The 14,347-nt window shown below is 43.4% G+C and overlaps 1 protein-coding gene across 1 annotated transcript in view; it reads left to right on the forward strand.

The window, feature by feature from the left end:
- ACE (angiotensin I converting enzyme) overlaps nt 1-14,347 on the forward strand; it is a 298,219-nt gene that overhangs the window by 199,234 nt on the left and 84,638 nt on the right. Inside the window, exon 16 of the mRNA XM_085632599.1 lies at nt 5,774-5,917. Within this exon, the coding sequence (XP_085488725.1) occupies nt 5,774-5,917 (144 nt within the window). The remainder of the gene's footprint in view (nt 1-5,773; nt 5,918-14,347) is intronic.

Genomic DNA, 14,347 nt, shown 5'->3' on the forward strand with positions numbered 1-14,347 from the left:
GCCACATAATTTTACACCACTCATTGCAACACAATTACACGCCATGCTACACAATTCTATGTCACATAATTCTACTCCACATCACATAATGCCACTCCACATCATGCCACATAATTTGACAGAACACCACATAATTCAACAAAGTGTAACATAATTCCACTCCTCCCTACATGACTCCACTCCACACAATGGCATTCCACATCACACAATTGCACTCCAAGTTACACATCTGCCCTTCATGCCACACAATTGCTCTCCATGCTGCACAATTCCATGTCTCACAATTCGACTCCACACCACAGAATCCCACGCAACCAAGTTCCACGCAACGTAATTCAACTCCACACCACATAATTTTATGCCATATATTACCCCTCCAAGTCACATAATTCCACTCCACCTATTTTCAATCTACTCCATACCACATCATTTCACCCCATGCCACATAATTCCACACCACTCAAGGCCTCGCAGTTCCATGCAACACAATTCCACATCTCATAATTCCACTCATGCCACGAATTTCCACTCACACAATTCCATGCCACATAATTCTACTCCATACCACATAATTCCACTTCAGTGCACAACATATAATTCCACATCATGCCACATACTATGCCACATAATTTCACTCCCTACAACATAATTCCACTCTGTGTCACATAATGCCTCTTCCCTTTCGTGCCACATAATTCAGATCAACATATTTCCACTCAACTCAATTCCTTGCCATGCGACACAATTGCACATCACATAAATCCATGCCACATAATTCTACTATATGCCACACACTTTCACTCCACACCACATAATTCCACACCACGTCACATAATTCCACTCCACATCACTTAATCCCACTCCACACAATTGCACTCCATGTCACACAGTGGCACTCCTCACAATTCCATGTCTCAAAATTTCACTCCATGGCACACAATTGCACGCCATACAATTTCACACCACACAATTCCATGCCAAAAAATTCTGCGCCACTTAAAGCCAATCCATGGCATGTAATGCCAAGCCACACAATTCAAATCAACATAATTCGGCTCCATGCCACATAATTCCACGGCACGTAATTCCACTCAACACCACACAATTCATTACCATGTCACATAATTCCACTCCATGCTATATGATTTCCACTCCACTCAGTGACACTCCATGTCACCCAATTGCACTCCACATCACACAATTGCATTTCACGCCACACAATTCCACGTTGCACAATTCCACTCCAGTCAACACAATTACACTCCATGCAACACAATTCTGAACCACACAATTCAACTCCATGCCACCTAAGTGCACTCCACCCTCATATTTCCAATCCAAGCCACATAATTCCACTCCATGTCGCATAATTCCAATCCTCTCAATGCCGCACAATACCATGCCAAACAATTCCATGCAACACAATTCTTCTCCACATAATTTCACGCCACCTAATTCTACTCTACACCACATAATTCCACTAGTCAACACCCCACAATTCCATGCCACACAATTCAACTCCATCCCACATAATTTAACTCCATGCAACATCACGACTCCACATCATGCTACATAATTCCACTCCATGAGACATAATTCCACTCCATACCACATAATTCCACATTGTACCACACTGTACCACCTAAATGTAATCTCCCCAAACCAACATAATTTCACACCACACAATTCCACACCAGACAATTCCATGCCAGACCATTCCATGTCACATCTCATAATTCTACTCCACGGAGCATAATTCCACTCCTTGCCACCTAATTCTATGCCACACCACTTGATTTCACACCATGTCACATAATTCCACTTCACGGCACTGAATTCCTCTCCACACAATTGCACACCACGTCACAAAATTGTAGTTCACGCCACACAGTAACATGTCTATCTCAGTGAATGCAAAATAATTCCACTCCACATAATTCCATGCCACATAAAGTGCTCTCCACTTCTCATAAATCCACACCACATAATTCCATTCCATGGCACACAATTGCATGCCACATAATTCCATACCACACCCCATAATTCCACACCACATCACATAATTCCACTCCACCCCCATACTTCCTCTCCGCAGAATTGCACTCCATGTCACACAATTGCATACCACGCCACACAATTCCATGTCTCACAATTTCCCTCAACACCCCACAATTCTAGGCCACACCACACAAATCCACACCAATTAATTCCATGCCATACCACATAATTACACTCCATGGAACGTAATTCCATGCCACATAATTCCACTCCACTATTAATGAATCCACTCAATAACATAATTCCACTTAGCGGCACATAATTCAAGTCCACCACATAATTTCATTCCATGCCACATATTTCCACTCCATTCCATGACACATACTTCCATTCCTCTCAACACAATTCCATGCCACACAATTCTATGCCACACAATTCCACTCCACACAATTCCACACCACACCATATAATCCTACTCCACGCCATGCCAATTAATTCCACACCACATCCCTTAATTCCACACCATGCCACATAATTTAACTCCAGGTAACATAATTCATTTCCATACAATTGCAGTCTATGCCACACCACGCCAAAGAATTCCACATCTCACAATTCAGCTCCATGCCACACAGTTCCAAGCCACTCAACATACTTTCATGCCACATAATTTCACCCCACACATCATAATTTCACTCTGCATATTTCCACTCTACTTGACAACACGTAATTCTACTCCCCTCTACATTTGCAGAACAAGCATTTGCAATGCAATAGGTCTCGCATTTACGCAAGTTTGAGCTACTCAAATTACAAATAACAATGCCTTTTATTTTTGTTTTCTTTTTTAAAACTTAAATAAAAGGCAGTGTCATTTACAATGCCAATAGCTTAAACTCGCGTGAATGCGAGACCTATTGCATTGCAAATGCTTGTTTATATAGTCCTCAATACTGCTATTTAACGTGAACAAGAGCAGTTCAGGAAGTGGCGCATAGTCCTCGGACTAGTCTGCAGTTTATCACAGTGTCTGCTTGAAGAATTGTAGGCTACTCTGCAAGAAAGCTTATAGTATCGGAAACAAATATCAAACCTTAAAGGGAAACTAAAAACACTTCTTGTATAAAGCTGCATGACCGTCATCCCCTGCTCCCAAGGGGTTTTTCTTCCGTTAGATTCATTTTTGGCAGGGTAGTTAATATGATCAACAAGACTGTAAACTGAACTACCACTGCCAGTTGCTACAGGAATGTATGAGTTGTCTAATTCCCCTTATAGGTGATTTTGAACTATACATGTTATCCAGGATTAAATAGCGCACAATGTAACATCCCTGAATCATCCTGTCTTCTTATTTTTTTCCAGTGCAACGTCTGTAACTTTATTCCAAGTTTAACAGCTGAAGGTTAAGTCTCGGGAACTGCCATCTTTCTTACCCCTTACATTTCTCTGACCTAATTCCAATGGAAGTGAAACATATGCCTTCATGTGTAACACCAATAGTAAAAGACACGTAAATCCTCAAACACATAGTCATATACGAAGAATTCGATGGCCACTCTTCCTAGGGGTTAGAATGTTAAGAATTGTTTTCAGCTAAGGATTAGGAAGTTAGCAACAATGGTCAAAGATGTGAATATTGGGAGACGGCCTCAAGTAAGGATTAAATTGCTGAGAGCAGACCTTAATGAAGAACACTTCTCAGCTAATGTTTTATTGTTAGGAACAGATTGTCACATAAGGATCAGATTGTTAGAGGCGATCCTCAAAAAAGGTTTACAATGTTAGGAAAATACTTTTATCACCACTTTTCAACAATTTATTGGAAAGGAAGGATCAGATCTCAACATATAGAATTATAGATTGGTAACTGTAAATAATGGGGATTTTTTTTTATTGAGGGGTTCAGAGTGACGTTAACTAGCCAACAAGAGCTTAGCTTGAGTTGTCTATGATGTGACTCAGCTGAAAAAACCTCCCCTTTAGTCACATAATTTTACCCATCAATAATGTTATTTTGTATATGGTCCCTGGATCACCTACTTCCAAGATATACACAGGGCTGAAGGAGGGATGGGGGAGCCAAAATAATAAAACAAAAGAAGCTGGCATCCTGCTACCCACCCCAACCACCTTTAAGATACCCCCACATTCCCTACAATAAAAATATGTAACTGGCCTCCTGCCACCCACACCCATTACCCTCTGAAAAACGCTTAATTTCCCTTCCCAAATCTGTGAAAATATCCCTGACCTCCTGCCAACCACCACCCTCTGGATACACCCTACAACAGGCTCCTCCCAAAACTGGACAGAAGAAATACCTGGCCTCCTGCCACCCTCCACCACCACCCTCTGCAAAACCTACCTCAACCGCCCAAATTGAAATATAATTGCCACCACCCTCTGCGCAGTCCTTTCCCGTGCCAGCCCAAAGATGCACTTTCTATTCTCACATTGAGAGCGGAGAGCCGGCACCATCCTGACAAGGGGCACTGTGGAAACCACTTGTCAGCATCACTAAATTCCTCGTCCAAGAACAGGTCAGCAGAAGCCCGCGCTGACAGGGGAGAAGACACTTGGCACAGGAGCAGTGCCACCTGCATTCTCTCATCTCCCTCGGCTCTTTGGAGACCAGGGAGAGATGGGAGAAGGTGGGAGAAGACGGGTGAGACTGACAACCACCATTCCACTGCTGCGCCTGGGCCACCGGAGACAGTTAACCACTTTGGACCCTTCTCTACAATTGTTGATATAATTCTCAGGCATAGATTATCAAAATTAAGAACACTCTTCTTAATGTATAGAATGTAGGTGGATAACTATGAACTACAGGGATGTTTTTTTACCGAGGGATTCAACAAGAGCAAAGCTCAGATTCCCTGTGTGTCGTTCAGAACCCCGAATTGAAAAGTCTCCCTCTAAGGCACAGCTTATAATTGCATCCCCCCAAATCCTCAGTCCCTTTTCCAAAGTATACTCTGGGATAGGGGAGCAATGTTTGAGCCATACGTGGTCTCTCCTCCAAATGCTAAAAAAAAAACTGGCCTCGCACATTCGCCTTCACCATTCTCAACATATACCCTCCCCCTAATGCTTGTGGAGACCCAGGAAAAGGTGGAGGGAGGTGGGTGAGACTGCTAACTGCCCTTCTACTGGCTTGCTGAAGTCGCTTGAGACCCAGGCGAGGCAGTAGAACAGAGGGAAGAAAGTGCTTCCCTGGCTGAAGTCTCAAGAGAGGGTAACCACTTTTGTTACCCACTATTGTTACGTCACAGCCGTGAATAACCAGATTTTGATGCAGTTGTTTACGGTTGAGGCTTCTAATGGAAACCGTATTTCACAAGTATTAAGTTATTAGCATTAATTCTCGATAAAGGGTTTTAAATTTAGGAACAATTTCACAACAAATTATTCAAATGTCTCCTCTGCGGTTTTACATGTTAAGAACAGATTCTCAAACAGGAATTAGAATGTTTGGGGCAATTCTCAACAAACAATTAGAATGCTTCTACTATATATCAGGATGTTCCAACACTTCTCAACACTGTATAAGAATCTATCAAAATAAGGATTGGACTCAAAATAAGGAGCAATTCTGAATCAAGGACAGGAATGTTTGCACCAGATTATTAGGATGGTGTTCGAATTCTAGGTACACTCTCACAACAAAGTGTTGAAAGGTTACTGCCATGTGCTCCAGGATCAGCTAAGCTCTGGGTCTAGGGGCAGAAACAGCAGTTCATGCTTTGCCTTCTCTTTGCTCTGTTGACAGATCTGACCGAAATCCTGTCCAAGTCCAGGAGCTACGACGAGCTTCTGTTTGCCTGGAAAGGTTGGCGGGATGCCTCCGGCAAGAAGATTCGCAGTTTATTTTCCAAATATGTGAAGTTGAGCAACAAAGCGGCCGTCCTCAACAGTGAGTGTTTTCATCCTATGTACCTGCAATGTGCATAATGTGCCCCAGTGAACATGTACTTTCTGCAACCCATGACACGTGTATCAGGAGTCACAAAGCGTCAGGGACCGACAACATATTTCCAGGATTCTGGGAATTGTCTCATTAGTTGTTCTTGGGAAGAAGTGAAACAATTTTGTTTAGGGATGAAAACGGCATCTGAGTTAATGCAGAGACACAAGCCTCAAGTGTTGGATTGCGAATATACTGCCTATTTTGACACTGCGAACGTGGGGAAATTTGACCAGGGTCCAACCCTGATTCCTCGTTCAGGTATCTTGACAGAATGAAGAGCCGTCACACCTCAAATGTTTCTCCTGTAATGGTGGATGGCCTTTTTGTTCTGTCAAATGTGCAGTGTCTCATTGATCATGTTCTGAATAATGCTGTCAAGATTCAGCTACGGTTTCAGCTTTTCAGACATAATCAGGGAAAAGTGAGAATTCCATTTTCTCAAGCAAAAACACACCTGTACGTTTTCACATAAGAGAAATAGACATAATAGGTAGATATTTAACTTTTTTCATTACAGGAAAATTATTTCTCCCTGTAGAGATCCTGCATTCTTTACACCTCCGCCAGTGTTAGGGTGCTTGCTTTCCCTTCGCACACTGGAAATGGATTTACTTTGTCCCTTAATAGGAGTAAATCTCCGACTGCTCTCAGGGCAGGAATGTCTGGCCACCCCCTCACTCCGGAGATTTACTCCCACAGAAACCTCTTTATGACTAAATCCAACTCTGTGAAGTGCCAAATGAAGCTAGTTGTTGTGTACGTCTGCCGCACATGACAAATAGCCTTGTGAATATTGCTTTCTCCTCACACCAATTTGCTGCAAACCACTGGCTCATTTAGGCACGTTTTTTGCAAAAACACTGGCAAATCTGGTGTAGATTGCATTTCAGACAAAAAGCGAAAACATGCCATTATCTGCATATTTTTCTTTAGAAAGAAAAAATTTGGGGCAAGCCCAAATCCTCTCATTAAAGTTCAAATTGGTGAAGTGCTCATTAATTTGGTCAAAGTAACATCTGCTATTTACAGTGCTTGGGAACTGGAGTATTACCGTATACAAAAGAAAGATATTATCATTATTATTATTATTATTATTACTTTATTCCTATTTATATTATTATCACATTAGAAATATTTCAAAAACATATTTCACAAAGACATAGATTCCAAAATATCTCCCTGCATAAGATGCAACTAGAACGCAATCCCACTATCAAGCACTGGTGCGCAAAGATAGTAGGAATGGAGTTAGAATAACACATTATTCTAATGGTAGAAGAGAGTTTAGCTGTATTTAATAATTAACTACAGGATTTTTGGCATGGGGATATCTGTGTACGGACAAGATTTTGACAAAATATGTTGTAAATCTATGTTTTGATGTGAAGTTAGCTGTTTCATTCACTGGCTCTTACAGGTGAATATTGTGACCCTTATTTTTCAAATATTTGCAAGCTCCTACATAAAATGCGGTGGATTAGCATCATTAGACTGCATTGTGAATGACAGTAGAATGCGGCATCACCTCAACCTCCACCCATCACGTTCCATTTTCTTTACGGTTTAGAGTACCTAATAATCATATTAATACATTTTAACAGCGCACTGCTACTTCAGAAGAAGCATCTCAGCGCTAGCCGAGGAAATAATGCCTTCTGGCACTAGAAGGGGATCAGGAGATTGATTAAAGAGAAAGGTCTTTAGTTTCGTTTTTTATGGATTCAGAGGGAGCCGCTCGTTAAGCAAGAGGGAGGGTGCACTGTGCATGAGGGTGCACGGTGAATGAGGGTGCTCTGTGCTGCAATGGTGCCGCCAAGTGCCGCTGGACGGAGAGGGGACTGTGCGATCCCTGGACGAAGACGGGAGGAGGAGCGATGCACTCTCCCCCCTGGAGCTGAATGCAGCTACACCACGACTTCGATGCCGGCTTTCTGCCTCGGAGGTGAGCGCTGTGAGTGCCCGGATGCACAGTCGGTGCGATCCTTGCACCTGGCACCTGATCCGGCCCGCAACTGTCTGGGCCCGGGCCAGGATTGCGTCTCTGCTCTCTCCCCCCACCCATCTCCGGCGACCCAGCAGCTGGCGGCCCGGGGAGCATTGGCCGTGAATCATAGCCCTCTCCCTTTGGTTGGGGGACCCGAGCACTGATCACGGCAGTGGAGCTGCGCAGCGGGCGAGGGGCGGCCTACTGCATATAAAGCATTGAAACGGCTATCTGGGTGCGGCGGCAGGCACAAAAACGGGCGAGACATGCAGGGCAATGTTTATATACTAACTCTCCTGAACTCTGAGTCAAACTGGAATCGGTGCTGCCTGACTGCTCCTGATGACCCTTGATCGTTGTTCTCTTCTTGCTGGACTGCCTTAAATATATATATATATATATATATGTATATATATATATTCACTGAAAAAACCATAGGTTTCACACATGTTATAGTTAGCGGAAATTTTACTGATAAAAAACCAATGAAATTCCCCCGTTATAGTTAGTGCAGGCAACTATAACTCACGCGACCGCAATCCTCTGCTGATGCTAATACTGTATTTAGACACTTATTTGCCCATGTCTTCTTCCATACATTTTTAGCTATACATATATTACAAATATTTTTTTTTCATAAAGACACATATGTCATCAGCAGAAGATTGCGGTCGCGTGAGTTATAGTTGCCTGCACTAACTATAACGGGGGAATTTCATTGGTTTTTTATCAGTAAAATTTCCGCTAACTATAACATGTGTGAAACCTATGGTTTTTTCAGTGAATTTGCAAGGTTTTTTAAATGCTAATTCCTAACTATAACGTGTGTGAAACCTATGGTTTTTTCAGTGAATTTGTACGGTTTTTTAAATGCTAAGTTACTTTACGCCATTCGTGGCGTGCGCGCCCACTTAACGCAGTTCGTTCCGTGCGCGCACGGTGCGCTTCGCGCACCGTGCGTGCACAGTGAGCACGCGGTGCGCTTCGCGCACCGCGCGCCCACTTTACGCAGTTAGTGCCGTGCACGCACGGTGGGCACGCGGTGCGATGACAAAGCAAGAAAGCACGTCAACAAATCTGTTTCTGCTTTCCTCCGTGACTATGGTATGGGTGCCATTTACCACAACAACTTGCGTTATGACATGCAAGACATTTATAGAGGAGATGGTGTGCACTTCAATGATGAAGGGAACAGAGTCTTCCTCTTGAACCTTAGACTCTGCATCGGTACTTACTTGTAGGTACCACTAAAAAATCATTTCATAAACACAACGGCTCTTTTTAGAGCCCCCTAATATCTAAACACTTAAATCTGATTTTCATTTTTTTTTTTTTTTTTTTCCTACCGTACGCTTACCGTAAGCTTACCGTACGCGTACCCCGTGATTTTTTTTAAAATCAATAAATGTTTTCTTTGTACTTTTCTGTCCTTCTTTGACCCCCTTACAAATGTTAGGGGGTCTGTAACTCTCCTCATTGCCCCCTTTCCTTGTTTTCACTCTTTTTTTTCAGAGTGAAATACACAAAATGGCGGCCGCCGCTTCCTGGTTTCGGCCGATTCGAATGTTTACTAAGATCTAAGAGCCAATCAGAATCGCGCTCGCGCACGCCACCGTACGCTTACCGTAAGCGTACGGTAAGCGTACCGTAAGCGGGCTCAGATATATATATTGATTTAAAGGCTATTTTCTCAGAATCTACTGAACAGATTTACACCAAACCTACAAAAGGCACTTCCTTGACCTAGGGACTACCTCTCTGCCAAATTTTGAGTAATTCTGTTCAGCCGTTCGGGCTGTAGCTCGTTCTAAAGGTCCTATGGAAAAATGCATGGGAAAAACGCGTTTTGGGACCCCCCTTTTATCTCAGCCCCCGCTTGACGGATCCCCCCGAGACTTTCAGGGTAGGAGCGGAGCGTAGCGCCCCACCTATTTTGAGAAATTCGCGAGGATTCGTCGACCGGCGCCAAAGTTATTCAAAATAGAATGTTGAGGTTTTCCTATGGAAACGTGGTCCTAACTATAACTACCTACTGGCGACCGCCAGTAGGTAATATATATATATATATATATATATATATATATATATATATATATATATATACATATATATATGTATTATATAATTGCCCAAGCCTAATTGCTGTTAAAATGTTATCCTGTGTGAATTTACTATTAGTATATATAGAACTCTAACCACTAGTATATGTAGTAGACTTTGGACATTCTACCATTCCTATGTGATTTTAGAGTTTTTCTGTTTGTATCTCTTCCTTGAGTGAACTTTAAAACTTGTACATGTGTAATTGTTTTCCTGTTCTTATCTCTTCCTTGAGTGACTTTACACCTTGTACATTTGCAATTTTTTTCTGTTTGTATTTCACATGCAACTCATGTAATCCAAAGTCCTTATGTAACGCAACTGGTTCTTTTATAAAGCGCTCTGACACTTTCGGGTAATGTTCGTGCTATATAAAATAGCATTAAATAAATAAATAAATACATTTAAAAAATGAAAGGTATGAAAAGGATCTTCCCCCTCTTGTGGTATAAATACTTTAGAGACTTGCAGCTATCTAAGAGATCTAGATTGGTGACACAACTTGAGCCTTTTCCTAATGTAGATAGAACCATTCTGGGATAAGGGTCTACAGGCAAACTTTAGGGCTTTGAATTGAGGGCATTTGATCATCACAGGGAACCAGTGCAAACGCTGTGACAGATTGCCGTAGGAGTATTTTCAGAATTAGTATTGATGCTGCATTCTGAATGATTTGAAGCTGGTCAATCAAATAAGCCGGGAGGCCCAAGTAAAATATGGATGCTACTTCTACCCAAAACAAGCAAAGCACACAAAATGTTTTATGTGTTAAGTGTTTTTTTCATTTTGACAAAATTGTTGGTTGAAATATTCTGAAAATCAGTTGGGGTTTGGTGTTTAGGCAATCTACTCGACTGAATCACTGGAATCATCAACCATTCACAGAATAATGCAGTCTGTACCAGGGCTAGATTAAAAAGTGTATTACTCTGCAGTTTGGTGAGAGTAGAATCCCACAATCACAGCACCAATTCTGCCTATAGGCAAAACATTTCACCCACCACTATCTGCTAAAAGGTCAGTTTATCTTGTGGATATTGAAACAACTCCACCCATAGCCTATCCCTAGCATCAAAGTATGCAGCTGCTAGGGATTGTATTACAGCTTCTTTACTTATGTTTGACTGCCGCTTATGGTTTCATTCCCAAACACATAGACACCACGAATGTGCCAACATGTAGAACTATTCAGGCACACCCAAACTATCCATTCTGCTAGTAAGTACTCACCTGTAACTCCAATATGTAAAATTTTATCATAGTGTCACTAGATATTTTTAAATTTGAAAGTGTTTGTTCCAACTCGACTGTTCTACTTTATATTTCACAAAACATTTCTTTGCTATGATTTAATTTCTTTAGAGAAATTGTATTTGCTTTTCATGCTGCACTGCATCCAATAGAAAGGACTCGATCCAGTATCCTGACTTGTCAAATAAATATTTCCATGTTTCACTTTTTCTGTGATACTTCTTCACTTTCAGTTATCTCAGTGGGGTGGGACATGTTAAGTCATCTTGTCAATATGCTACAAAAGAGATTTTATTTGTACTGTGTTGTTGATTCAACAGTGGCCCTAGACAGATTTAGACTGTACTATCTGGAAATCTCACGATTGCTGATAGAGAAGATAGGACTCAGAAAATCAGACACGTGGTTCTATGTTTTAATTTTCCTCAGCTCCATTCTTCTTTTCTGCTTCACTTTTCACTACCATATTGTGCTTACCATGCACTCTTCACCAAAATCACCAGAAAGGGAAGAAACCTCTACTCTAAGGCACAGCACCAATCACATTCATGAGGGCTGACTCACTAAAATGGTTGCCTGCACCTGCACTCAAGTATTTGCGTTAGTAACAAGCAGTACAACCAAATGTCTTTCGGTATAAATTGTGTGCCTTGCCTTCAGTTAGATAAATAAATGTGAGAAAGTGCCATCTTTCTTGCATGGTATGCCCACACTTTTTGCTGAATTGCTGAATGTACTTTGACTTAGTGTACCCTGGATTCCTGCCAATCAGGTGCCCAGGGCCTACGGTCCTTCCCTAAAACCTAAAACCCAAATTGGCAAACCCTGGCCATATGTCAGCCCCTGGTAAATGGTACCCTAGGTACCCAGGGCCTTGTGACCAGAGAAGGCCTCTAAGGGCTGCAGCACTTATTGTGCCACCCTTAGAGGCCTTGTACCCTAACACACATCCCTGTGTGCCATGCGCACAACCTACACTGCCCTGGCATACATTAGCCACTTGTCTAGCTGGGTGCCCTATGCCAGTGGTGTGGGCACAGGAGCATGAGTCCTGTGCCCCTACAGTACCCAGGTCCATTCCTGGGCACTGTAGGTGCAGTGCTGCCATTTAAGAGTATATGGTGCTGAAAGCTCATCAAACACGAACTCCACAGCACCATAATGGCACCACTGAAGACTGAGAAGTTTAGTATCAAACTTCTCAGCACATTAAACCCGCACTTATGCCAGTGTGGGATTTAATGTACAAAGCACTACAGAGGGTATCTTAGAGATGCCCCCTGAAACCTAACCTACAATCCACGTCTTGTCTGAGAGGCTGTCTAGGCTGCCACACAGCAGACATGTTGCTGGACCCCTGGGTGGAGCCCCTGCTCTCCTGGGCCTGCAACAATGCACATCCTGGGCAAGGTGCTAGGTCTCCTCCCCCAGGATGGGCAGGGGGAAGCTTCAAAGGCATGCCGCCTTTGTGAGCTTCTCCAGGCCACTTGCTGTACTCAGCAACTGGCCCCCACCGGTTCTGACCCCCACTCTGGCGGGAAGACTGGCCGGAAACCCCAAGTAAGGACAGGGGATGTGCCAGCTTCTGCCAACCCCACCCCTCAGGTGGGAGGGGTGAGGTGAAGCACATCTCCGGGCTCTCGCCATCTTGAAGATGGGAAGCCCTGCCCAATCAGGACTAGGCTACTGCCCCCCTCCCACAGGAGAGTGGCAGGATAGGGGGTGTACCCACCCCAGGGCAGGGTCCCATTGGTCCCTGCTCTTTACCTCCCTGTAACGCCCCTAAATCTAGTATTTAGGGGCACCCTGAACCTACCTTCCTTAGATTCCAGATTCTAAACTAGCAAAGAAGAACAAGAAGAAAGAAGGCCTGCCGTGCAGCTGCTAAGAAGAGAAAGACACCAACTGCTTTGGCCCCAGCCCTACCGGCCTGTCAACCCTCAAACCTGCTCCTGCTAAATCCCGGCACCGCTTGTGGCCAGCAACCTCACAAACCCCGGAGGACCTGGCTACCTTGTGACTCTGAGCACCTGGGACTCCCACGAGCAGTGGCTCTGCTCAAAGCAAGTTTCTAACCCCTGGTATCAACCCGGAACCGCGAACCCTGCACACTCTGCACCCACCAAGCCTGGCCTGTGCCGGAGTGAACAAAAACCCCGAGGACATCCCCCTGGCGACTGTGACCCCGAATCTGGCACCCAAGGACCTCCCTCGACGCTCCTGACTACGCCTGCAGCCTCAGAATCAGGGACCCCCCAACCGCATTTAACTGAGGGTAAGATATCCCGACATCAAAAGGCACCCCTGCACCGGGCGCCCTGCGGCCCCCTGTGCCTGACTCCTGGGTACCTACCTATCCTCCAACTAACCTCTCGAAGTGGTGGTGGCACCTGAAGAATTTTCATCCCCAAGCTTGCAGCCTTTGTTCATCCTGGAGCTTTCCCATTGAAATCCATTGAGCGCCCAGTGCTGGATCTTGGTGCCGAGTACTGACCCTGAAAAGTACTTACAACCTTACTTACCACTAACTCAATATTCTCCCATAGGAAACCATTGACTGTTTTTCTGTGAAATTTCTTCCTAAGTGTCGATTTTTGCAAACTACAAATATTCTTTAAAAATCATACCAATTGTGAAAACTTAATTACTTACCAGTTTTAGATAGATGCCCCAGTACTGAGCCTAGGAGCCCAGCCCTGGATTACAAAAGTAACAAGAACATACTTTACCCTTAACTTGAATTTTCTTCCATAGGAAACCATTGACTGTTTTTCTAAGTGTCGATTTTGCAAACTTATAAATATTCCTTAAAAATCGCCTGTATAACTAACGCAGTTTCTCAACTGCTTACAGGTGCTTACAGGTGGTACACTAGTGCTGGATCCAGGATCCAACACTGACGTAGAACAAGTAACCATAACCCCACATACCTGCTAAGTGAATTTCCTTCCAGAGGATAACATTGGCAATTTGATCAGAAAACGTTTCTGTCAACTTTTAAAATAGCAAAATATTGCTTAAAAGTCACAACAGTAACTAAA

This window comes from Triturus cristatus, chromosome 2_1 (genome assembly GCF_964204655.1).
Source record: "Triturus cristatus chromosome 2_1, aTriCri1.1, whole genome shotgun sequence".
Taxonomy (NCBI): Eukaryota; Metazoa; Chordata; class Amphibia; order Caudata; family Salamandridae; genus Triturus; species Triturus cristatus.